The sequence below is a fragment of the Molothrus aeneus genome, chromosome 3 (assembly GCF_037042795.1).
Source record: "Molothrus aeneus isolate 106 chromosome 3, BPBGC_Maene_1.0, whole genome shotgun sequence".
Classification (NCBI taxonomy): Eukaryota; Metazoa; Chordata; class Aves; order Passeriformes; family Icteridae; genus Molothrus; species Molothrus aeneus.
The window spans coordinates 51,731,965-51,758,153 of record NC_089648.1 but is presented as its reverse complement, the minus strand read 5'-3'; the positions used below and the strand labels follow the sequence as shown (position 1 = coordinate 51,758,153).

Here is a 26,189-nt window from a genome sequence, read left to right as displayed (position 1 = left end):
TGAACCTTTTGAAGCATGAGGCAAATTAATAATGGATAATTGATGGATATATCATCCACTGATAATGAATAATTAATAATAGCTTCTTCTGAATTTTGCAAATGCAGCTAATATTCTTCCCATTTGATTATTAGGATTGGGATTATGAATGTGGTACTTTCTCACCTAGTATCTGGCTTTTTCTCTTCAAGCTTCATTTACCAGAAGGGTTTTGTCAATCTGCAGGAACTGTGGTATTGGAAATGTCAGTGGAAATTCAAATGTCAGAATGCCAGTGAATGAAGAGGAAACTGACAGTGATGGAAGCCAGGGGAGCAGTTCATAGGCTTAGGGGATGACATTGAATCATCCTCTGTTGGATGGCATTTTGAATACTGCAAATGAGAGAGAAGGAAGCTGGTTATAAATGAATTCAGCACAGTGCTTTCAAGCCTCTGTGATTAACTGTGGAAGCTAATTTCTATCTATTAGTGATGAGGTTAAGCAAGGTGAAGTATCCAAAGAATTCCTGACTGATCTTGTAAAGAAGGGAACTCAAATGGCTTAGGGACTCACAGTTAAATCAGGCTGCTCACTTGACAGAGAAGCAGAAACACACACAGGGACCTAGGTGCTCTCTTGTAGTTCATTACACTGGGGAGTCTAAGGTGTTAAGCTGACAAATGGAAAACAGTTTTTGTTACATTTGTGCTTCTAATGACAACCATTTGAGCTGGGCTACAGAAAGCTCAGTCTTAAAACTGAAATATTTTCTGCTGTCTTATAAAGGTGGAGGTCAAAATCCATTAACTTTCTCTTTATGGGTAATTGTTGGATGTTGAAGGACACTCCATAAAAAATGTATCTTCCAGAACATCAGATGGCATTGCTCCCAGCCATGCCAGCAGAAGTACAATACGTTAAGTCATTGCTAAATCCCTGCTCACTGAACCTAAAGTGATGACTTCCACATAAAATGTGTGGGATGCCTGATCAGGTGGGAGACATATGTAGTGATATTCAGTCCAAACATCATTAATCATAACACCTATCCAGCCTTCCTAAATAAATAGGGTGTTCTGTGGAATACATATGAGAGGCTTTCACAGATTTTGTTTTGGGACATATGAGCTTAGGACAGAACTGTTTGCATTCCATTGCCATAATAGATTTTGGTGGAAAAAAACCATTTTCTGGTCTGGTGAATAAAAATATGTTCAGGAATGAAAGTGCAGAGCTGAACAAAGCTGCAAGTTAGACTGATTACACTGATACACTTCTTGTGAAGGGAGCAACATTATTTGTGACAAGCATCGGGTCAAAACAGTCTTTTGACTTCCTCAGTAAGCACTCCGACCCTTCTTTTGACATGTGTGTGTTGCTTAGAGCTGAAAAGAGAGAGCAGATAGCCTCTTTAATCTAATAAATCCCTTCGTGTGAAATGAGTATTTTCATGCTGTACAAAGGAAGAAAAGCATCTCCACAGCAGAGAGATATGATCTTGCAAACACTGCTTTGCACTTGTAGCTGCTGGGTTGTGCAATGCAGAACTCCTTGGCTAACCAGTCCTGTGTGGGTTGGTGTTTATTTTCAGGGGGAGGAGTGATCTAACACAGATATCTTAGCAATCTAGGGCAGTGTTGCTGAGAAACTGATTACAACAGTGGTGCCTTCGTGACAAATGCTGTGTAAAAAGTTTCTAGGGCTCACCTTAAAGAATATCATTATAAATGAATGGAGATCAAACTGTTCTGAGTTGATAATTTGTTAAGGTGAAGGCAATAGAGTTACTTGTGTGGGCTGGACCATACAAAAGATTGATCTCTTCCTGCTTTGCAGTGTCCTGCCTTCTGTCAATGCTAGCCACAAGTGCTCTTTATGTATGGTCCATTCACACATGTAAAGCATCCAAACCTTTGTCCCAAAGGTGGAAGTAAATGAAAGAGAACAAAGTGGCTGAGCTCAGCTAGGGAACATCTTTATGCACCTACATACAACAGCTGGAAGAATGTTTTAATCTCTCCTGAATGGTCTGCAATACAGAATACATAATTTTAATATGGAATTGGGACATCTTGTGGACCATTTTTACTGGAAGTACAGGCCACTTTGGTATTTCCTCTAATACATGGTAGAACCAAATGTCTTGGTAGTGTACCCTACTATGAGCTATGTATTAAAAACGTCTGATTCAATGTGGGTTTTTTAATGTTTTTGGATTTCAGAGGGTATTTTTACTCTCTTTCAAGTACTTAGCCCATTTTTCTCATGGGAAGCAACATAGCAGTTTTATTTGGAAACAGTTTCTAGATCCAGAAGTTACTTAAAGCATTTTCTCAGCCTAGAAAGTTTACTGAAGAGAAGAGGGCAAAGCAGTAGAATTGTAATTACAGTTGTGATTTTCAGGGATGTTATGGAAGCAATGGAATGTTTTATAAAGATTACCCTAAATTTCATGAATTGCAGTAGCTTTCCAGTGATATCTGTAAAGATACTACTGAGGGCAATAAATGTTTTGTCCTGTTTGATCTGAAGCTGCTTTTACCAAACGTTTGTCTTTTCTTAGGGGAGTTTGTATAGTCTTAGCAGCACTTGCACTGAGTCTGGAAATTTTGGCAAGGCTAACATCACAGGAGAAATAGAGTTTGCCTTAAAGTACAACTTCAGAGCTTGCATCTTGGAAATCTGCATCAAGGGATGCAAGAGCCTGGCTTATGGAGAGGAGAAGAGAAAAAAGTGTAACCCGTAAGTATTTTTGTAGAGAAGAAGGAACATAAGGAAAACATTCTGGTTTTTACAATACTGATGCATGTTCTGAGTGAAATGGATTTATGTATGATTGTATGCAATACTGGCACCTTCAGAACATCCAACATACACACCAACCCTTTGTACAGATGCACACTGCAAGACAAAGAGGTTTCATACCTGTTCCCGTTCCATTCTGACCATTTTCTGCTAGGAATTCTCTTTCCCTGTCTGTGAGCAGGCAGCTGTGGATGTGTGTTGCTGGTGAGTACCTTTTGGCCTCAGGAATAGCTATTCAGTTTTTAATTCCTAAGTTGTGGCTGAAACATGAGATGTCCTGTTTCTAATTCATCTGCTGACCCATTGTGGGTCACTGGGTGATTGCTATACTGCTTGGGTGCTTCCATCTTCTCTGATAACATTTCTTCCATCTTCTGGAAACATTTCAGCTGCTACAACATATTTTTAAAATCTAAAGCTGTTTAATAATTATGCACCATTTTAAGAGGAAGAAGTAGATATTTCTGTGCATAAAACATGCCGCAGAAAATCTTGGTGGGATAATTAAGCCTTGGTGATTTCTCTGTTTATCACTAAACAGTTCTCTCTGACCATGCAGTAACCACTGACAGAAAATGACCAGGTAGAATCCCTGACTACCTGTTCTTGCCCCTGCTGTCTCACCATGTTTGATCATTTGAGGGCCCACGTTGGAATTGTGGACTTGCAGTCACCTTCACCTAGAAGGACAATAGATTTTGTGCAGATCTTCCAGAGAATATTTATAAAGACAAGCTTGGTGATGAGCAGTGCCTTGCTGGAAGAGCAGCCTGTGGAGAAGGGCTGTTTGGAGCACTTCAGAAGTGGGTCAAGGTCCTCTAAGTCCCCTGGTAATTAAGCCAGGCAAACAGTTGCAGGAAGCCTGAAAGGCAATGAGGGAAGTGCTGTGCAGTAATGTTCTCTATGGGTATATATTTATATATCTCTGTTGGTTTCCAAGCCAGATGAAAAAGTGCAGCACACTTATTTGACATGCTTGCTGAAAAGCAGGCTTTTAACTGATGTTAAAACCTGATTAATTATTTAGTTTATTTGCTGGTTTGAAGTCTGGCTGGCTATGTTTTAATTAAAATGATCTGGGCTCATAGAACAAGTGGCTAAATCTTCTAGTACCTGTATATTTTAAAAACTAGCTTTACCTATGGATCAATTTGGAAAAAATAGGGAATATGTGTAAGTTCTGCATTGATGATATGAGATACAGCTGATTTTATTTGCCCAGTAAGTTAATCAAGAGGGTCTTTTAAAATTAATTTAAATCATAATATCTGAAATATGTTTAAGTACAGTTAAAAATGTTTTATATTGTGTAAACAGCTGCTCCTTTCCCTGACAGGCTAGAAGCACTCTCTATTGCTGAAATTCTTTAGTTTTGAAGCCATAACACAAGTACAGGCCAGTGAACTGATACTAAGGGAAATATTTAAGTATTAGTGTTTGCTTGACCTACACTTGAGAAACTTTGGGTATGAATCATTGGTGCTTGATATTGGTCCAACTCAGCTTCCAGAAATTTTTTTTTGGCTGGTTTTTCTTGAATCAATGTCAGGGCAATTCTGAGCCCTTGAGACAATCTCGCATTTTTGTTCTAGTGGCTGTTAGAATAATTAGCATTTGTAAGACCTCTGAGTTATTCTGTATTGTTTACCTGATGTGAAGATGAGATTTTCTTCATGAATGTTGGGGTACAAGTAGCAGTGATTCTGAAGTTGATTGAGTTTACATTTTTCCTTTGAGCACATAATATGCTGTTTATTTTTATCATAAAGCTTTCACTACAACTGACAAGGTGACTTCTTTAGGGGACTGCTTTATCAGAGGCCAAGAGAATGACAAGAGGATTCCTATTCAGATCTTAATCCCTCCCCAACTACAATGGAATTGAAACACATTAGCTGGATGGTACACAAAGATAGCTGAATATCCACAAGGATATTGAGAAAATATATAAATAATATTTTGCCATTTTATTGCTTGGGAACTTCCAAAGTCAATAAAGTTGCTTAAGAATGAAGAAAAATCTCCTCTCATCTAATTGTTTTTTTTCATTTGATCCTCCCTGCTCCTTCTGATCACTTTCCATGTATCTTTATCTCCAAGGTATGTGAAGGTTTATTTACTTCCTGATAAGTCTCCTTGGAGCAAGAGGAAGACAGCTGTCAAAAAGAACACGGTGGATCCAGAGTTTGATGAGACTTTGAAGGTACGGTTTGTAATCCCATGCTGCTAAGTGTGCATTTCCATGGTACAATCCTGCATGTTCTGAACTGACCTGATGGGACAAATTTAGGAACCATTGAAAAGAATAAGTTTAAAAATTATGGATTTTCAGTCTAAATAAGAGAGAGTTGCTTTTGGAGCTGCAACAGTAAATTGCAAACCATTAGAGAAGTCTGCCTTTGTCCAAGAAAGTACTTTTAGTGAATACCAGTATTGGTCTGATTTACCACGTGGCAAAAGCAAAGTGTCTTCCATAGATGCTTTTTCTTGTACATTCAGAAACTGAGTGTATTGGAGAACAGTTGGAATTTTACACAAATATCCTTTTCAAGTGATACCCCTTTGGTCAGTGCCCCTGGACGTGTCTCTCCATTCACATTTATCTGTGTCCCAGCTGAAATCCACCATCTCTCAACAATGTCTCCTTCCTTTTCCCTCTGCAGCTGATGCCAGGCTCTTTCTTTGTACTGTCTCATTTCAAACATTAATTATCCCAGTAGAGAAGAGTAGTTATGATTTCGACTCCTTAATGCCTTTCAGTATTGCTTCTTGCATCCTTGTTAGAATTGTGTATAGGAAACGGGAATCATTATTCTTACTTCCCAGACACCTCATTAAATACAAAGCTGAGTGCTGTCAGCCAGGAGAGCCTGCCTTAGTTTGGTTGTTCCCAGCTTTCCCAGCTCCACTTCTGTATTCAGGTCACTGTAAACCATTTTGGTGTGTGTGTGTGCTTTGGCAAGCTGCAGTAGGAACATAAGATGGTGAGTTCTTCAGTAATATATTGTCTTGGAAGAGATATGAGGCAAAGTTAGTGGAGAGGCAAACTTGTGTTGCTTCTTGAACTACACAAAAGTTTTAGTGTTACCCCCAACTCTTGGGGTGAGTGAACATCAAGAATCAATAGTGAGTGAAACAAGCAAAATGTTTGTAAAGACAATAGTTAAAGTTTGATAATAACATAAAAGGATTTTTGTAATGTATGTGATCCTTATACAGCCCAAAGCCCTCTCTGTAGTGTTTAAACTGGCAGAAAAAATGGCCAGAAGTTGAAATCACTGGTCCTAATTTTATAGTAGTTTTTCAAGGCCAGTCATGCAGAAGTGATTAAGCAGAGTGAGAGCCATGCCTGAGCTGGCTGCATAAACTTTAAAAGTGTTCACTTAGAAATATTTAAAAATAGTTTAATTATTAGTTTATCCAAAGTAGCAGAAATGGTCAAAAGTGCATAGCACTGCTGCAGGTGAGCTCCATCATGACACTGACATCCAACTGGGTGGGATTCAGCTGCAGGTTAAGGCACCTGCATTTGGAGGTAGCTGCAAGTGTGAGGGCTGTGTGAGAGCTCTTGGGAGTCCCTGGAGCCCAGGGTGACTCAGGGTGATGAGCCACAGAGCCCACACCCAGCTTGTGATTCAGCAGCTTAAATATGGGTACTGATTTCCTTGCCTGTGCCATTGCCTCCAGCTTTCCATGCAGGTCACCTGTGGGCTGGGTTTGGCAGTCTCAGGGGGTGTATTAGATACCCAGCAATGTCTCAAAGGGCTCTAACTATGTTTGGAGAGTGGATCAAGGCTTTCATTAGTCATCAGATGAATTACTTCCTTGCCCCTGCTGACTGCTTTAAGTAGATGTCCACTGACCAGAATGGGAATTTAAGAACCATCCACATTCTGCTGGGAGTATAAACAGAAATATATATATGTATAAACATATATATGTATATAAATGAAGCACACAAACAAGAAACCCAAGAACCCAAACAAACCCAAAACCCACAACTCCCAAGACTCCTCCCAAACCAAAAAAGGAAACAAAAAAACCAAAACAAAAAACCCAAAAGACCAAACCCCAAAACCCCAGCAAAAATGGTCAAGAGTTATTTGAATTTATAATCCAAAACTTTAGCAAGGCAGGTCAAGGTATTCCTGGAATGTTGTTTCCTATTTGAATGAGCATTATTAAGCATGTATAATAAATAATTTTTTTCAGATTGCACAGCACAGTCAGACAACATGGCTCTGTCTGCATCCAGAGGCCTTCAGTCATGCTGTGACTGGGTTTCCTGGGAGCAGGTCATGAGCTTGGGCTGCATTCATCCTGTGCATTGCTCTGTAAATGGTGTTTGTCTTTCTAGTACAAGATTGAACACTCCCAGCTGAGAAGTCGGCAGCTTCAGATCTCTGTGTGGCATGCAGGAGCTCTCAAATACAGGGTGTTTTTGGGGGAAGTGTTGATTCCCCTGGCAGCATGGAATTTTGAAGAGGACTCGATGCAGTTTGACTGGTACCCACTCAAACCCAAGGTGATCCCAAGTTTTTGTGCTTAATTGTACCTTAAGAGCAAGATGTGGTGAAAGCTGTGAGAAAGATCACCCCTATGAGATCATCGAGGGGAAGGTGCTGTCAATCCAGCCCATTAGCAAGATGTGTTGGCAACACAACTAAGCTGTGAGAAAGATGTGAGAATAAGCTGTGAGAATGATTGCAGTAATGCAGACTCCTGTGTGTCCCTTTCTTCAGCTTGAGAAGCCTGAAGATCTTATCCAGTACAGTGCTGAACTCCTCGTGTCTGCAAGGCTGTCGGTACCAGCCCAGTGTCAGAACCTCCAGTCTGAAGGTATAAAATATTTTGGCATGCACAACTGCTTAACAGTTGCTCTATGATCCTAATGATTTAGTTGCTCAAGATCCTAATTAACAGATCCTCTAATGATCTTAGAGGTCTTTTCCAACATAAATGATTCTGTGAATTCCTTGGCTAGAAAAGAACTGACATCAATGAAGGACAGGCAAAGTGTCCATGTAATATTCCTGTATAGGTTTTTTAACAGCTACAGCAAATGGTGCTTTATGGTGTTTTATATCTTAGACTATTTAGAATCAAAAGATTTTCAAGCTTTTTATATTTGTTCTTTTTAATGCCAACAAAAGTCGTACATTATAATGGCAGCAGTATGTTGCATCCAGCTGTTTTCCAAACTTGTGCCTGTCATGATGTTACCAGTAGAGGTTATTCTGCAGTTGAAACAGCAGTTCTGCTGTCCAGGGCAGAGACTGCCAATTTGGGGAAAATTTGGAAGGGAAGTATCTACAAGGATACCAGACCAGCACCCTTGGTCTCATCTTAGGGAAATTGTTTCACTTGAAAGGTGTTAGGTTCAAAATGTAGAGTCAAGATTCAGTTTCTAGTAATGAAAACTTGTAAGGTACACTAAGAGCAAGCACGTGCTGCTGGAGTGAAATAAACACTTTGGGAGGGAGGGATAGGAAAACCTCCTTTTCCTTACCTCCCTAGACCTCAGTGAGGTGTACAGACATTCAGAGCTCCAGTAGTGCTCTCTGTGTCAGGACCACAGCAACAGGTAGAGACCAATAGGAATCTCTAATTAACTGTTTTGTTATTTTTGTTCCCTTTGCTTTCCAAATGACCCCAAAGTTACCAACTCTGTGTCTTCTGTTGTTCTTCCCTATGCAGGCCTGTGTTTTTAGGTCTGCTCTGTGCCTTGAGCTGTGAGTGGAGCAGTACCACACCATGGCTTTGGCTTTCTCCACTGCTTCTGACTATTCCAGAGAAATGCTTCTGTGTGTACTGCCCTTTATTTGCTTTTCACAAACAACAGAAAGCTTTGTCTTTGGAACAGGGATCACAAAGCAGCCTGCCACTCACTGCTTGGTTTGCTTTGTGTGTGAATCATTCACTGTACAAACATTCAAATCTTTGAAATGTTCCTAGTCCAGCCTTATGACTCCTTATCTCAGTAGTGCCACTTAGGCATTCACCTGCTTGCTTTTAGCAGCATCTTAAGCTATGAGCTGAACTAACTGGGCATTTCATGTGATAAGTGCTCCTTTTTCAGGAAACAAAGACCAAGGAGTTCTCAACTGCCAGCTTCAGGTTATGATATTTGGGGCCAAGAACTTGCCCATGCTGAGATCAGCTGGAATGTTGAACTCCTTTGTTAAAGGGTATGTCTGAGACCTAGCACTTCAAATAAATAAAGACTGTCACATGTGTTCCATGCAAATGGACATATTAACATGTTTTCAGCAGGAGATTGGCATGGGAAAGTGGCATTGCCCATACTTTTAATCAGACTTCCTGGAAATGGTGACACTTGGGTGTCTGCAGAGCAGCAGCAGTTTGCAGGGTAGTGATGGGAAAAAAGGTGCAAATAAAGAGGCTGTTGTCACATTTTCACCTGTGCCTTTGCAGAATTAAGTATTTGCTCTGGATACATTGAGAATTTTATCCTCTTCTTGACATTTCCAAAGCAAAGGAACTGAATTTTTCTTCAGTGTGCTGAGTAGCTTGTATGTGGGATTGTTTTACTTCCTTGCTGTCAGGCATCAGATGCCACTGGAAGGATGATACTGGGGTAAACTTACATCTCACAAAGCCATTTCACCTGTTGTGGCCCCCACCTTTGGTGAAATGGGTGGGCATTTCATTTCCCAAAAGTTAGGTTTGAGGCACTGTTGGGTAGCAGCCCGTGGAGCAAAGACTCCTTCAGCAGTCAGTGACAGCAGAGTCAAAGCAGACTACAAGAGCCTATTTGCACCTGCACTAAAGGCTGGCAGGAAAAGGTGCAGCTCCCAAAATCAACACAAGAGCACCATGTTCTTCTGCCTTTCACTAAGGCTGAACTTTTTTGCTATTTAGGGCAAGCCAACGGGCTCTAGTTAAGCCCTCTAACCTCTATTCGGTTATCAAAATGTTCTGTTTTCTGCTTGAGAAATCAGTAACCTTGCTGAACTCTTTTTTATTGGGGGGTGGGGGAAGTTGTCTTATCCTTCCAGGCCAAGCAGAGGTAAAGCAAAAGTCTCCTGTCCTGAAGAAAGAAGCCTGTCCACAGTGGAAACACTTGTTTGTCTTTGATGGTGTGACCCCAGCTCAGCTACAGCAATCATGTCTACACCTGACTGTCTGGCACAAGTCAATTTTCAGCTCAAGTGATCAATTCCTAGGAGGAGCCAAGCTTGGTGCAAGTAAGTTCTCTATCACTGAAAGTTGAATGTAATTTGGGGAAAAGTGCATTTAGTTTACATCCCAAGCTATAATAAATTACACTATGCTATTTATTACCTGCTTTCACATGCCTAGCATGCAGTCCCAGCCTCTGTCCTGAGCAACTTCAGTCCTGGGCTCTGATCATGCAAGAATTGATACAGGTGCTTCTCTTCAGGTCTGTGCAGAAAATCAAGTTTGTCAGTGAAATTTTCAGGAAAGCCATTTGTTAGCATGGTGATTTTTATGGGTCAGAGCCATGCTAAGACAAGCACAGAAATTGTGTGCTCTAACTCACACAGAGCTCTACACATTTCTAAAGACTTATTCATTTAGATGTTTTGTATGAATTGGCTTATTTTCAATAACTTCCCATCAAAAGGAAGCAAGAGAACTAATCATCTCATAGACTCAAACCTTGCTTATGTCTGTGCTTATTACTTTATATCCACAAATCAATCCAATCAATGAAATACAGGAGGTAACACTTTCTTCAAAGGGGCTATTGGATGTTTGAAGATTTGGGCTCTGCTCTAACGTAAGAGTGAGCTTTCCTTCTCAGGGCTGAGCAGTGTCTGTCTCTGCTCACTAAATAGGCCCTGTTTCACTGGTAGTTGAGCAGGGAAGCATTGTCCCTTGAAGGTTGCTCAAAATTGTTCTCCCAATGAGTTAAGTGCCCTGGGTTTCAGTATTTGAGAGGAGAGGGTCAAATGTTGTTTTGGTATCAGCATGCAGTTTACAGGAGTATTATCACTAGTGGTAGCTCAATGTCATGCAGGCTTCCTCATGAAGTTGCTTTGCTTATCCTTATCCAAAAGCCAGCATTTGCCTTCCTGCTAGAGCAGGGACTATCTGCTTGTAAGTGATCCAAGTCCTAAACATGGAATGAACTGAAGCAGGAGGCTTAGTGCCATTCTGCTATTATGAGCATGCACACTTGCTCTTCTGCTTTTAGTCATACAGCCAAAAACTTTTCCTCTGCTGCAGGTTGCACTCTTCAGAAAGTGCTCCCAGTTTAACAGGATGTAAATGAAAGTTCAAAAGTATAAATCCCCTTTATTGCAATTAGTGCCTCAGGAGCTGCAGAACAGCTGAAATTACTGAAGTGGGTGAAAGGGTTGGCCAGGAGTTGGGTAAGGCCAAGTGAAAAGTAACTCTGATTTTTCCTTTTGCTTTCTTGCAGAGGAATTCTTTGGCTCTATGGACCTTGCTGCTCAGGGAGTGCTCCAATGGCAGGAAGTGCTCCACAACCCAAACACATGGATGGACTTCACACTTGTACTGCATTCAAATAAGGAAAACTTTAAATCATGAGAGATTATCAGACAAAACCTTTCCTTTTTGATGTCCGATGTTTTAAACTGAAGTGGTACATACACTTCAGTTCTGGAAAAAGTACACTGCAATAGCACCTCTTCCAGTTTTTTTGGGAATAGAATTGTGTATTTGAACGTGTGTGACATTCTGAATGTTTTATTTCTTCAAAAGTTAAGGCTTTAGCCTGTGTCTCTAGCTGGAGTGTAAGGATAATATAGTTTCTTGAGGAGTGACAGCCTCAGTTTGAGATGCTGTCAAAGCAGCAGCAGCCAGACAATGTGCAGCTTTCCATTTCCAGGCCTAGCAGAACTGTTACTATTTTATTTAAATCACAACTCGGTCTACTTCTGAAAAAAATAACTGTTACAACAAGAAAGTTACATTGTTTCACTCTTACATTGATGTTTTAGCCACAGAATGCAAAACCAGCTTATCTTTGTCTGCTTGCTGCAAACGGGTGATGCTAATGCCTCTGTGCTTCAGCATTAACCACACTGCCACTTTATTTCACGTGATCCTAAAAAGCTTTGGCCTGTGGCCACGTCTCTCAAGTGTGTGCTATAGCCTGGTGCTTAGAAAGTTAAATGTATTAATTCCCTGTCAGTAGCAGGGTGGGACTACAGCCAATGGAATAAGGGTGGGTGTAACAAGTCCCTTCTTATCAGCTGCCACTGTAAGACAGAATTAACAACCCTGAGCCGTAGGGTGTACAGCACATGACAAAAGTTTAGCTAAGTTTATCATTTCTTCATGTGCACAAGCTTAGGGCCAAACTCCTGGGTCAGTTTGCCTTGCCTTGGGTGTAGCTTTACAGTCAGCAGGAACTTCTTGTGTACAACTGTAACTTGTGTTGCTGTGTTATACTTTTAGTCCTTACTTTAAGTATTCACCCTTCCTTTCTTGGTCAGTGTGGTTTTTAAGGATTTGAGATTTAAAACCACAGGGACTCATAAGCTAAGCTCAGGATCTAAAAGAGCAGAAGCACAACTTATTCAAAATGCACCCCACACAAGAAACGCTCCACTCCATCGCCTTTGTTACTTTGCAGATCTTTTATTTAGACGGTTGCTGCTGCAAATAAAAAAACCCCACACAAGATTCAACTCAAGTATAACGCAGCATAGATATTGTAAATGAAGAGGTGACAACATACTGTATCTCACTTTCTAACAGATTTTCAAGGAAAAAAGGGGAGAGTGGGGTAAGGATGGTCACAGAAATGCTCTCTACTAGAGAGAATACAACTGTGATATAAACAAGCAGTCCCTTCATCTTTGGAGTCTGAAACTTTAAATCAAACATTTAAAAAAATTAGAAAATTTGTTAGAAAAATAGGTGCAGTAAAATTGTATATATTGGATCATGTGTACATATAACAGTTTTCATTAAGTAAAAAAAATGATCTTTACAAATAATGCTTTATAGTAAATAATCAGCTGCACTGTATCAGACTACAGTCTTGCTTAGGCATTTTTACAGATGCAAGTCTTATTAAATCTGAAAAGTAACAAAATATACAGAGCAAAACTATTTCCCTTTAGCTAGTACTGCAATTCACATATTGCATGTTTTATATATATATTTATAAATACTACACTACAACTAATCAGTAATGAAGCTGGAATGCAAACACAGTGGTGTTGTAGAGTCCAGGAGTATTTGCTACTTGTTACATGAAGAGGGTATCATTGTCCCTATGTCACTTCTGAACCATCACTGCACCATTTCTCCAGTTGAGAACAGCAACTAGAAAATATCTAATTTCTACACAAAGGAGTTCTGAGGTGTTGACAGTTCTTTTGTGTGTGGGGGGCAGGGAAGGGGGAACATGGGCATCAAGACCAAGGAAAAAGCAGGATTTACAAGCACCTGTGCGTGGATGTACAACACACATACAGGTGCTTGAAAATCCTCAGTTCCACAGCCTGTCTTCTCATCTGTTACACTTTACATGGTAGCTAATAATACAAAGACATATGGCACAAAATTCACCCACAGATGCTTATCTTTTAGACCAGGCTGAATCCAGCACCTGCACAGGACACACATCTTTAAATAAAAGCATGGCCTGTTAAAATTTGTCTTGCTTAAAGAGAGATGTGACATAAGGCCTTTTGGCACTAAGTAAAGGCATGAGCAAGTTACCAGGATCTGTGGTACAATAAGTTTTAAACTATACCAAATTTCACAGAAGGTTCAGAAAAAAGGGGAGATTCAAACACCTCTGGGTTTAGAGAACATTGGTTAAGAGTCATACAGTGACCTCTCCTCAGAGAAAAAAAAAAACAAACCAAAAAACCAATACAACAAAAACCCCAAAACAAGAACACAGCATTAAGATCTGCCTTTCCCACAGTCCTGTCTTCTTTGTACGAGCATCTTTACATTGCCTCGAACTCATCAATTCTCTGCTTGGTGTTGCCCTGCCGGATCTGCCGCAGCGTCTTGTACTTGTCCCGTCCCTGGCGCATGTTCTCCGAGTGGATGATGTCATTTTGGGTCCTCTTGTCCTCGTGCCGAGCCTGGGCCAGCTCATCTGTCAGTGCCTGCAGTACACAGAACAATAAATGCAGGTTATTGTGAGAAGCTCTCAGCTCCTGTCAGTCCTGCTCTCTTGGGAGAGCTGACAGTTGTTAATGCTTGGACAGAAGAGTGATGTGGATATGACCTGGCCTTTCCAAAACAATTATGGATGATTTAAGCAATCTCAAAGCTTGAGCAATGAGAGTAATTTTTATATACCTTGCCTTTATTTCAAACTTCCTATAGGAAATGTGAACAAAGAGAAACTGTCGTGCTCTGTATGTTTAACCAAGTGGTGAAATGACCTGTTGTGCAGGGCTGTTTCATTCCTCTGCCTCCTCCCAGCAGTGCCTTACCCTCAGCTGGCTCTGCACACGTGCATTCTTCTCCGCCTCGGTGATGCGCTTCTCCTCGTTGCGGTCGTTCCTGATGCCCTCGCTGGAGAACTCGGCGCTGTAGGCAGAGTACTCAGAGCCCTCATCGTGCAGGTTGTCATGGACGTGGTAATTCACTGGCTCGTAGACTGGGGGTGGGGGTGGAGGTGGAGCAGTCATTACCAGGTGTAACTCCTCCTTGGTCTTTACCAGATCCTCCTGGGCTTCCCTGGCCTTTGGGGAAAGAGTGGAAAATATTTTAAATGCATTTCTTGCTTTAAATCAGCTTAATGAACACTTAAATGCTTATCTTCCTAGTTTTTCCCATCTACTATGAAAAGCAAGAGAGAACAAAATGTCTGCAGCTCATGGTACTCCATTATTAGAGAACTTTTTTTTTGCTAGGGATGCTATCATCATCAGCCACTGTGTAATGTGCAGGGAGTCTGAACAAATAATATTCTTCCCATAAAACAACCTAGGAAAAAGTTCTATGGGAAGCTACAGTTATTGTCATTCTGCTCTCCATTTGAAGAGCTGTAGGCTGGAGACACACTGGTTCCACACAGCAAGAATTTGGGAATCTAATTTGGCATTTTTAGTGCAATTACACACCAGGCAGTCACCTCCCCTGCTGCTGCAGTGGTTCTGCCCTCCCGTGTGTCTTACAGTGCACTGGGAGCACCAGCACTCTGAGACTTGTGTGGTTTCAGTGCAGCAGTTTATTAAACTTTCCTGATCCAGGGACCAGGAAGCCACCAACAAGAGCACGTGCCCCTCAAAACAGACACCTGCAGTGTGGCTGCTTTTGCAGCATCTTCTCTTGACTGATGTAATGTTTTCAGACATTTTATCATTACATCATTTATTCATGTGCCCCTCTCTCTCCAAGGCTCCAAGACAATTATCACATTTTTAGGTTTTATACAGGTTTTTATACAAGTCATTCTGACTTTTGACTGAAGGGTTGTTGGAAAGGTGGTTTTGCAGACATTGCACATTCATGACAAGTTTGGTCCTTTTCACTGCTGAACAGATGTTTGCTTCCACATGTTTGAGAAGTCACACCAGGCTAAGAACCACAGTATGCTCTGCTTAAGCACAGAACTTTAGAGCAACTGGTAAAGCAGATACTCACTCTGATTTGCCACTCTTCAACCTCACTCTCTTTACGCTTCCTTGCCTCTTCAAGAAGTGCTATCTTGGCTGTATACTCTGCAAGCTCTGTAGCCTGTTGAATAATAAAATGGGAATTACAGGGACTCTTAGAAACAACACCAACCCAACCAAAAACCAAACACAATAAAAATACTGTTAATTCTCATAGAGACTAAACAGGAAAACGAAGAACTAAAAATTAGATTGCTTATGATAGAAACCAGTGCCACAATGACCGCCCAGTACCTCACTGCACTGTTTTTCCCTGGACATGATGGCTTTGCCTTACTCAAGGGCACAGTAATATGCTTGTGTATCTTCTTCTCAAAATAACTGAGTCTTACCAGCTGTTCCTGGCTCTTTATCTGGTCCATAGTTTGTCTCTCCAGCTCTTCCTTGGCCTGCAGAGCTGCCAAACGTTCAGCTTCCAGGCGTTCTGCCTCCTCCTGGGCCCGTTTCCTCTCCTCTTCCAGCTGAATGGCTCTTTGGATCTGATCTGACAGCTCTGCAAAGAGACAGATCAATGTGGTTAGTCCAAAAGTCTGCTCAAAGCTAAGGAACTTCAGCCTCTTAGGTAACTGCAGGAGTCATGACAGGACTTTATTTCAACTTGCAATATTCACTGTGCTCCTCAAAGTAATTATTTGCATAATACACCAAGTAACTGGATTCAGAAGTAGTCAGATGCACATTGTAATTAAATCTTCTGCGAGATGTTTGCACTGAAGTCTGTAACACTTCATGTAACTGCGTTACTTCTGTAACACTGACATGACTCTGCTGCTGTTGACAGTTTGCTGCATGGACCAGATGTCATTGCCTCCAATGTGTTCTTCTGTGCATTAAAACAGAAGCTTCCATTTCACTGGAAAGATTTGTTCCCAAAGTACTTTTCTGTTAGGAGTCAGTAAAAAGTACTTGAGGGCTGAACTCTTGCTCACTGCTGGAAGAGGCTGTGCTACTTAAATCCTCCTGGCAACAGGGGAAAACAGAGTTCCTGCCCTTTAGTTTCCAAATAAAATCTGCAGATTTTATGCTACTTTCATCCTTTGGATGCACATTAGTACATTTAGCTGTATTGGCAGACAGACATTAGTAAGTCTTGCCAAGCCATCCCAGTGTCATCAGATTTAGGCAAGGCATGGGCAACAACCCATACACCCTCTCTGTGGAGCACAATACATGGTCAGCCAGGACATACTTTACCTTTCTCTGCTTTCTGAGTCTTCACTTCATACTCTTGTAGCCTCACCAGCAGCTCCTCCTTCTCCCTCAGCATTTGTTCTTTCTCCCTCTCAATTGTCTCTCTCCTCTTCTTTTCATCTTCTAGTTGTTTCCTGTTAGAAACACATTTCATGCTGGAAGCTCACTTTCAGACCCAAGCTACTGCCAGACAAGAAAGCTGGCTGGGAACCTCTCCAGGCAGCTCAATGGGAAAGTGGCTGCCACGAAACAGAAGCCAAAAGACAGAAATAGGCTGTTCCTTCAACTCTTTAGAATTTTTGCTCTGTTTAAGATACAAATGCTTTTATGAAATGAGGTATTTTTGTTGGTTGGCACAGAAATTTAGAATACCAAGTAGCTGCTAGACCCAGAGAGGAAAAGACTTGTAGAGGCAGAAGAGGTGTAACTTTGTTACTTCTGTCATATGGAAAGTTAAGGAGGCATGAAAACAACAGGACTGAGAGAACAGAGACAAACAATCCACAAGTTCAGGAGAAAAGCAGCATGGTTTCTTGAAGCATAAGCAACCTGCAGCCAGTGGTAGAATTGCTATTCCTTTTTCCTTGCCTGTAAGAGATCTCCCAGTTCCTTCTCTATTTACAGAGTACACATATGTGCTCCCTGTGAAGGCTTCTCCCTACTCCCAAACATCCCATGGCCCAGCCCATAAATCAGATGCCAACATTCCAGAGTCAGGAAAACCCTTCTCTAGGTGCACACCATCACACCAGAGCCTGCTGTGCCTTTACTTGCACATTTTCTTGCAGCTCCTGAGGCTGCAGCCAGGACAGCTGCCTGTGTGGGCACAGGGCCAAGCAGGAAGGGTAAAACAGTCCCACTGCAGGACACCCCAAGTCCCTGCCCATACTCCAGAGCTCCAGGGCCACATGTGCTCCCCCTGAGCCTGGGATGGCTTGGAGCCTCGCCCATGGATGCAGCTGCTTGCTGAACCCTGGCACCAGGGTGCCATTTACTTCTGCCATGCCACACCAGCTGCCTGTATCCAAGCCCACCTTTCCAGTTGTTTCTGGTGCTTCTCCTCCCGGGCCTGGGCCTTCATCTGCTGCACCTCGATGGTGTCGGGCTTCCTGCGCCGCATGTACAGCTCGTGGTTGCCCATGCAGAGCTGCAGGATCCTCTTGTTAATTCTCAGTCGAGGGGCATAAAACACAAAGTCCTAGGAGAGAGACACCACAGTCAGTTTCTTCCAAACACCCTTTCTCCTCCAAGCTAACTGCAGACAGAACATCTTGTCACTAATTTAATTCTAATCCAGACATAAATGCAAGACCATTTAAACACAGCAGCAGGGACTGCAAATATCCTCTGAAGCCAAAACTATTGTGATTTATATTCTCCATTTAAAGTCTACATAGAATGTGCAAGTTACTCTTCTAGATAAAGCATCTTTTAGAGAAAATCCCAGATAGATGAAGCCTCATTTAAATGGAGATTGTTAGATGTTGCAAAAGGTTCTGGGTTGGCAGGTAAACATCTGGGCAACACATAGACCTCTAGTGTTGAGTAGTTTTTCAGCTTGCAGTTTTGTGACTGAAAGACAAAGCATAACTACATATTTGTAGAATTTCTCAATCTATCTGAATCAACATTCAAGGCCCTGCGTGTTTTTTCAGATAATTTCTTATTATTTTATATTAATAAGAATAATTAATATCTTATTATTTCTTTCAATATAATTCTTGTCCATTCCATGGCATTTCCTAGTTAAGCTGATCTAGGCTGTTAGAAGGGTGTCAAATGAAAACTAATTTTTTAACCACCAGCCACATGGGTTATTTGGAATATCAGATTGCAGGCAGTGTCAAAACAAATTATATTCTAAAATTTCTAGTTCAGTAAAAAGGACACTCCCAAATTTCTTATTACCTGTCCTATAATCAGACTTTTACAGAAACTATAAATTAGACTAGATCTTCTAGAAGATCTTTCCTCAGCTAAGGAAAGGATACAGAGGGCCCAAGTTCACTACCTTCCTGATAATTTTTCTGAGTCTACAACCACACACATCTACAACACAGTCTAAACTTACACAGTGGATAAACATACTTGTGCTTTTTCTGTGTACTACATGGATAGTGGGCAAGCTGCCACATTACCACCATAAACCAGTGCCCATTCCTTGGAATTACTCTCCTATGGATTGCCTCACTCTTAGCAAGAGATGGAACCAGGAATGGAAGCAGTGACCATGTTTTTAATTGCCTGAGCTCAGAAGCACAACTGTGGCTATCTCTGGGAAAACTAGAAGTCACACTAAGCAATTAAAAGCTCCCTAAGTGGCATTAAGATGAATATGCTGGCAAAGACTGATTTTCTCCAATGTATTTCCCTAATGCACACTGGCTGCAGAAGTGGCAGTCAGGGCAGTGTGCTGTGCTCTCCCACTAAATCCTGCTGGAGCCATTCCGAGGCTCACAGGTTTGATCCTGATAATTGTGACTGTAAGCTGCTCATCCACCCTCCTACTTCTGACAAGTAACTGTAAAAACAAACAGTTTCTGTACATTGTGATGAACAGGTCCTGTGCTTAGGCAAAGCTCACTTCCATGGAAGTAAATACTGATGGTATGGATAATGCTTGCATTTGTCATTTAAGGCCATAATCAAGGGACACAACACTCAAATACAAATATAAAAAAATTCCTTTCTTTCCTCATCCCCAGCCTACCCCAGATCTCACACAACTGGGAGAATTGCACCTCGGTATTTTAAAGATAATATGCTGAAGATCTTGGAGTATATGGACAGATAAAGCCCAAAAATTAAAAAGCTTATCCTGGGCAAGGTGCCACAGGACTCTGCCCTTTACATTACTGTAAATTTAAACTCATATATAGAATCCTCCAAATTAAAAGAGACCTTCCAACCTACAACTTGAGTGGACTGAGTATTTTGCTGTAGTTACGATGCCTGCCTCCTTTTTAAATGGAGACACAAGCAAACAAAAAGACCCAGACAACTTCCTGAATACTCAAAATTAGTGCCCAGGTAAATTCTTATTTTAGGCATAGCTTTAAACATACCATCAGCCAGAGGGAAATAACAATTGACAGGGAAGGAGGAAACATGACTGAGGTTTTCAATGCTAACACCTTTCTGTACCAGCCTTTTGCAAGCCTTCCATTTCAAACTCAGATTTACTCTTTGGGGAGTGGGTAGCAAGCTGTGATCTGTGTTTTGTAATTATGTACAACACATGCAAGAGGCTCTTCTATTGAGAAAAGCATGCCTGACAGACCAGCTTTCTGTCTCTGGGGAGTTCTGTTGTTTTCACTAACAGCATTACAGAAAAAAGCTCCTCTCCCCCAGGTTCTTATGTGGAGGAGGGAAGAAATCCCTGCAGCACAGTGCATTAGTATCCTTTAAATTACTGGGAGGATCTTTTGCTGTTAGAGATATTTATAAGCCATCATCCTTTGCCAAAGCCAGGCTGCTTATTATTTCTCTGGGCTGCACTTATCCACCAAGGCCAAGTCCTGGGGTGGGGGAAGAGCAGAGGAGATCTTTCTCAATTACTCCAATAATTTCGCAAGACTGACAGAATGACATCCACCCATACCAGTTATTCCACCTCATTATGTTCTCAACAGGTCAAAGTAAGTTTCTAGTTCCTCACTAAAATAACTCTGAAAACATACTTTTAAGTATTGAAAAGCAACATTCACAGGTAGCTATATTTCAGCTCTCCACCAAAGTCATATCCCTGAAATTTACCTTGGTGTTCAAGAAAGTCAATGAACACCACATTTTACTCTGTCAGAAGTGTGGAAGTGGGCAGTGATGGATGGGAAGCCATATATATCCATGTGGTTTTGCAGTAGCATTTGAACTACTTCCATAATTTTTTAATGTTTGGATATTTTTAAATGAAAAAACAAAAATAAAATTTACCTATCAGCTTGCATGCACTGAAAGATATGCAGAGAGGACTCACAGAACTAGCAAACTAGCAAAGAATTTCAAATTTGAGCATGAAGTTACCCAGTTTGCCACAAAAAAGGACTCTGCACTTGTAAAATCCTTATCTTTTTCCACATTAGCTATCACTATCAGCCCTTCATTTATGCTGCAGAGAAAAAACAGCAGTTCTAAAATACACTCTAAATACAAATACTTATTTTGCATCTAGAATATCTGTGGCCTTCTCCTCTCCCAAGACTACTTTATTTTGAGATGAAACAGTATCAGTTGTTCATATCCAGGAGTCCCTTCTAGAAATACTTACTGGTGCCTTCTTGTCAATAGGCTTTATAACAAACTTCTTGTCATTGAAAGAGATGTTTCTGATTTCGCTCCAGGGGAACCCAATCTTCGGGGTTAGTCTGGAAAGAAAAAAATCTTGTTTTAAGGGATGATGCAATAAACATTTTTCCCCCATAGTGCTTCCAACACACGGATTTGGTGGGATGCAATGCTTCACAAAGTTTTCCCAAAAGAGAGAAGACAGTAATTGAATCAGAATACCACAGGGAGTAGGAAAAGAAGCCCAGTAACCTCTCTTACTGGTCTCTTCTCATTCTCATCAGCCATGCTACTGACCTTTGGCTATGTAAATAGGAATGGACTCTACTGAAGCCACATGCTCAGCTGCTTTTAAGCTTATTTCTTTTACCTCTGGTCCCAAAATCCACAGCATGCAGACTTTATGTGCAGTGCTTCCCTGCACAGGCTCTCGCACGTCATGGGAGGCATGAGCCAAAGTAACTGAGCTGCTCCCCACACCTTAGAGCACCCACAGGCAAAGCTACCCTGCTGTGTTACAGCTAGCCCAGTCACCTCCATGCTGCCTTCTCTCTGAAGTGCTGGGCAGGCACCATTGGTAGGAGAAGATTTATTTTCTTTTGTTTCACAGAATGGGTCATGTTGGAAGGGACCACAGTGGATCATCTGGTCCAACCTCCCTGCTCTAACAGGGTCATTCCAGAGCACATGGCACAGGATTGCATCCTGAACACCTCCAGTCAGGGAGACTCTACAGCCTCTCTGGGCAACCTGTTCCAGTGCATGGTCACCTGAACAGTAAAGGAGATCTTCCTCACACTCAGGTGGAATTTCCTGTGCATTAGAGCCTGCTCCTTGCCCCATTGCTCAGCAGCACTGAGAGAAGCCTGGCTCCATCCTCTTGACACCCTCCCTTCAGATATCTCCTCCCCTAGATTACAGGCAAGGTTGGTAACAAAGGCCCTGTTCTTTCCTTCCATACAAACTGCTCTTTGAGCCCATCCCATGAGTCACCAAGCGGAACTTCACTCGCTGCTCATGCAATGAGCTGTGCCACGTGGCTCCCACTTGTGAAAAGCTCCCCTATGAAGCAAAGGGCAGGATTCAGACTTCCAGCTCTTCCTCACTGCTGAGGAGTCTAGGTCTGCTGATTTGTTTGAAATTTTTCTATATGACTCACTAAACACTTGATATTTTCTTCTGCCTTAATTTCTCCAGTCTTGCATATAAAAAGTTTGTCATGAGACCAAATGTTTCTGAGCCATTCCAATACTTCACCTTCACACACCTGATCAGCTCTGCAGCAAGTTCTAACATCACAAGGACTTGTGCATGTGACTATAATAAAGTCCTTTAATTAGCCCAACCAAATATTTTTTTTAATATTTAATATCACATTATTATTCTTCTCTTAGCAAGGGATGGTATATTCTCTAGAGATAGCTGTTTATGATTAAGAATTGTAATAATTGTGTCTTACATAAAAAATAATGATTGAAGAAAAAAAGAGCAATCTTGGGAGGAATTTCCCTCATTGTGAAAGAGATGGAAAGCTACAACATCAAAAGATTTTGCTGGGTCCAAGCACAAAAAAACTCTTGCTTCATTTAAATTCAGACATCAAGAATAAAATTCACCCTCTTCAGAACTATCCACTCCCTAACCTCTAACTCAACTGCAAGATTATGCAACAGTGTGTGTGTGTGTGTGTGTAACATTAAGAACTGTAAAGAAAATGATTTGATTAGACTAAGATTAACTAATTACTCCAGCCTCCATCACATTAGTACAAGTGCTTAAATCCTAGATAATACAGTATGACAGACAACTAAAATAATTCACTCATTAGTAAGTTCTACTGCAGATTTTTCCCTTTAATGCAGGGGAAAAAAAGCTTGAATATACCCAGAAACAGGACATTGACATGCACTGCAGTATAGAGGCTCACACACCTACAGCACAGCCTCATTTTCCTCGTGTTACACTCCAACAATGAAATCTCTGCTTCTTCATCTTTGCCCTCAGTGCCCAAACTTTGCACCTACAAACCAGAGGTGCCATACACATTACTATTTTTCTAGTCCCCACATGTGTTGGAAAGACTTAATTATATAGTGGCAAGAGTTACAGCAGAAATAAGCAGTTTATTCCAGCACTGTATTTGTTTTGCAAATGCTCTCGATAGGCCTTCACAGTCAATGGCTACACTCTGATTTCTGCAGCTCGAAAAACCTGTTTGTGTGACCATGGTTACATGGCAAGACCAGTCATTCAGGACTGAAGTATTACATGAGCGAAACTACTTTTCTTTCAAGTGACACTCCTTGTTTTCTGGGTGACAGCACATATTAGCATTGCAGAAAAGACTGCCTTTCCCTTTGCCTTATCAACAGAAGATGCAGAGAGTTCCAATTAATATTTGGGTTGCATTCAAACCTTTTTGGAGGTAAAGATGTAGAACAGGTGAAATCCATTCTGTGTTTCAATGATACTCTGTTACCAATTAGTGACATGAAACAAAGATTGGAAACATCGGGGAGAGGAAAAGAAAGTACTCTAGACTGCAATGCTCCATCTAAAAAATATCTATTTTAACTCCCTTCAATCCTTCAGTTGCAGAGTATTAGAAGAGACTAGCAGGCTTAGACACAGCTGTTCTCACCTTCTTATTATGTTTATTTATAGATGTAGTCTATCATTTCCCACCTACTATCCAATTAATAATGGCTCTGCCTTTACCAGAAGGGCTGATTAAAACTGTGTGTACTTCAGTAAGCCCTCATTTCATTCCTTGTTCACAGTAACTATATAGGTTAGCCTCTCCCTGGGTTCTGGGTGTCACCCAGCTTTGCTTTTGTGTCCATCCCATAATCTGCCTTTTTCAGAACCAGGTAGCTGCACACACATCCATCATTAACTTCAGGACAGGAGTTTCCTTAGGTGTCTGCAGATACCTTAGCCTAGCCAGGTTCTTGTTGTGGCCACTGATGGCAAACCTGGTGACCTGACTCAAGGAAAAGCCAGGTAAACTCCTCAGTTCAGGATTCAGCCCCAGCACTGTGCACAATTGGCACAGATGGCACTGTACAACTGACATCTCTCTTTATACAGCAGGTAGTGTTAGCAGCTCAGGAAAGACATGAAAGCACAGGGGATGTGATAGCCCATTTCCCAGCTTCACCTACTGATCCAAAACTGGAACACAAGCATTCTTGTACATTAGAAATGTCCCATACCAACCCTCTTTGGAAGGTCAGAGGCAAAAGCAAAAGCCTTACTTATCATCCTTTTCATAGATGTTCAGCCCCAAGGCATCGACTCCCAACCAAAGGTCAGTTCCTTTCTTATTCTTGATTTCAAAGTAGTTGATTCCATACATCTCCAGGTCTTGGGCAATCTTCAGGTATTCCAGCATGGCATTCTCTCTGATTGAGACAGGAAGAAAATCAGATAAATGAGAATATCAGCTCTATCTCAGAAAATAAAAACACCTCAGAAGAAAAAAAAAATTTCCTAAACCTCACTTCAAACACAGAAGTTAAAACTGAACATTCACCATTTAGGATTCACTTTACAAGTTATGATATCACATCTTCAAGCACACAGAGAGAATATTTCCATATACCAATCCCTAGTACTTCCAGGCAGAAATCAGCAACATTCACCTCTCTCAGCCCTCATCCTTGTCTCAGGGTACAGTGAGAGTAGGAAAGGTACAGGATCTGAACTTTCCTCATCTGTTAGTGCAAATGTTTCAATGACTGTAAGGTTTGACAGCACCTTTACTCTTTTTCCCACTCAAAGCTATCACTAATCTAATGTGCACAGGTCCAAGATCTTCAGGAAGCCACACTGTTCTCAGCACCAGCACAAAATATATTATTGTGCTTTACCACATGATCCAATACTGAACTAAAAAATACACACCAGGAGTAGTGTGTATCACTCACACAGGCAACTCAAGAGTCTAAACCACAGACTAACAAAACCATGTTGTAGAAATGCAAACTTAAGGTAACCAAACAAGCAGCAAGGTGATCAGCCCAAGTACCTACACAAAACACTCACTTGAGCATGCCACTGTGCTCAGCGTGCCACACCTGGATCCGTTCTTCCCACTGCTCTCTGGAGAGTTTATGCTGGTCCATCACCCTACACAAGGAAACAGATATCAGCAAGATTAGAGGTTCTGCAATATCCACTGATGGTGATCTTTGCTGTAGTCTTACTCTCACCCTGGTGGAAGCCTTACTGCAGCCAAAAGGAAAACCCTACTCAGCCCAAAGATGTTCTCTGTGAAGCAGAGCAATTCAGAATGAGCAATAACCCTCTGCAAAGCCTTTCTGGTCACTGACCAGACACATGAGAGGTACAAGCAGAACTCTGCAAACAAATCATGCACATACGGTAGACACCAGGGGATTAGAGCAAAGCAAAAGTTGCTGCAGTCCTTGGAATCAGACATTGCTGCAGTGTCATCAGGAAGGGTAAACAGAAGCCATTGGTCTGATAGCATCCACTGATCCTGAGTGAGGATGGACTGTGAAGCCACATGACATGCCTTCCACATACAAGCTTCTTAGGACTGTACATTAGGATTAAGGACACACAACCCAACCTTCTTCAAGAATGACATATTCTTGACTTAATGCTGCTCTTTTCTTATTAAAAAGGAAACATTCATACTGCCACAGTTACCAGAATGGCAGCAGCTTTTAAGAAATAAAAGCTGAATACAAAACTATATTTCCTGTCTAACCAACCCAAGGAGAAGCAAAAATATACTTAAATATGACAGATAGAAATAAAATAAGGGAAAAAACCCAATTATATGCAATTCAATTTAGAAAACCAAAACCAAAGATGCTTTTAAATGAAACTCTTTGCATTTAAATAGAATTCAAATAAAAAAATTTAAAAAGAAACTGCATCAGCCAATTCCTTCACCTTTGGGGGATGAGACGCTCTGAATTGAGGTATCCAGGCTTGTGCACCTCTTTGTTGTAATCTCCAAATTTGGCCTGCACAGCATAGGAACCAAGAAGTACAGCTGTTTCAGGAGGACAGTAGATCTCATCACTGAGGATCCCTTCCTTCACCTGCAGGAAGAACAGCTTCTGCGTGATGTCCTGAATCAGCTCTTCAGACACATCCTCTGGGAAGAACTTGGCACGGAATCTGAACTGGAGGGGATTCTCCTTTCTGATTTCTTGAGCAGAAACCTGAGGACAGAAGTGACACCACAACTCAGCAGGTGGTTTTTTGAAAACAATAGAATAGATTGCTTTTAGACAGAAAAAAGAATTTGGGGCATTTGCCATAAAAGGTGAGTGATTG

The 26,189-nt window shown here is 41.3% G+C and overlaps 2 protein-coding genes across 3 annotated transcripts in view; one reads left to right on the top strand and one right to left on the bottom strand.

Moving 5' to 3' along the window:
• The window catches only part of SYTL3 (synaptotagmin like 3), a 29,550-nt gene extending 18,197 nt beyond the window's left edge, over positions 1 to 11,353 (top strand). For both annotated transcript variants that reach the window (XM_066545708.1, XM_066545707.1), the window contains 7 exons: positions 2,546 to 2,724; positions 4,888 to 4,990; positions 7,145 to 7,312; positions 7,530 to 7,626; positions 8,867 to 8,975; positions 9,790 to 9,995; positions 11,198 to 11,353. In XM_066545708.1, coding sequence (XP_066401805.1) covers positions 2,546 to 2,724; positions 4,888 to 4,990; positions 7,145 to 7,312; positions 7,530 to 7,626; positions 8,867 to 8,975; positions 9,790 to 9,995; positions 11,198 to 11,328 — 993 coding nt within the window. In that variant the 3' untranslated portion in view covers positions 11,329 to 11,353. The remainder of the gene's footprint in view (positions 1 to 2,545; positions 2,725 to 4,887; positions 4,991 to 7,144; positions 7,313 to 7,529; positions 7,627 to 8,866; positions 8,976 to 9,789; positions 9,996 to 11,197) is intronic.
• A 1,011-nt stretch (positions 11,354 to 12,364) lies between these two features.
• EZR (ezrin) overlaps positions 12,365 to 26,189 on the bottom strand; it is a 37,170-nt gene continuing 23,345 nt past the window's right edge. The window contains exons 4-13 of the mRNA XM_066545706.1: positions 25,800 to 26,074; positions 24,921 to 25,004; positions 24,131 to 24,277; positions 20,857 to 20,953; positions 17,624 to 17,787; positions 16,593 to 16,723; positions 15,731 to 15,891; positions 15,367 to 15,459; positions 14,211 to 14,462; positions 12,365 to 13,877 (exon numbers count right to left, since the gene is read on the bottom strand). Coding sequence (XP_066401803.1) covers positions 13,713 to 13,877; positions 14,211 to 14,462; positions 15,367 to 15,459; positions 15,731 to 15,891; positions 16,593 to 16,723; positions 17,624 to 17,787; positions 20,857 to 20,953; positions 24,131 to 24,277; positions 24,921 to 25,004; positions 25,800 to 26,074 — 1,569 coding nt within the window. The 3' untranslated portion in view covers positions 12,365 to 13,712. The remainder of the gene's footprint in view (positions 13,878 to 14,210; positions 14,463 to 15,366; positions 15,460 to 15,730; positions 15,892 to 16,592; positions 16,724 to 17,623; positions 17,788 to 20,856; positions 20,954 to 24,130; positions 24,278 to 24,920; positions 25,005 to 25,799; positions 26,075 to 26,189) is intronic.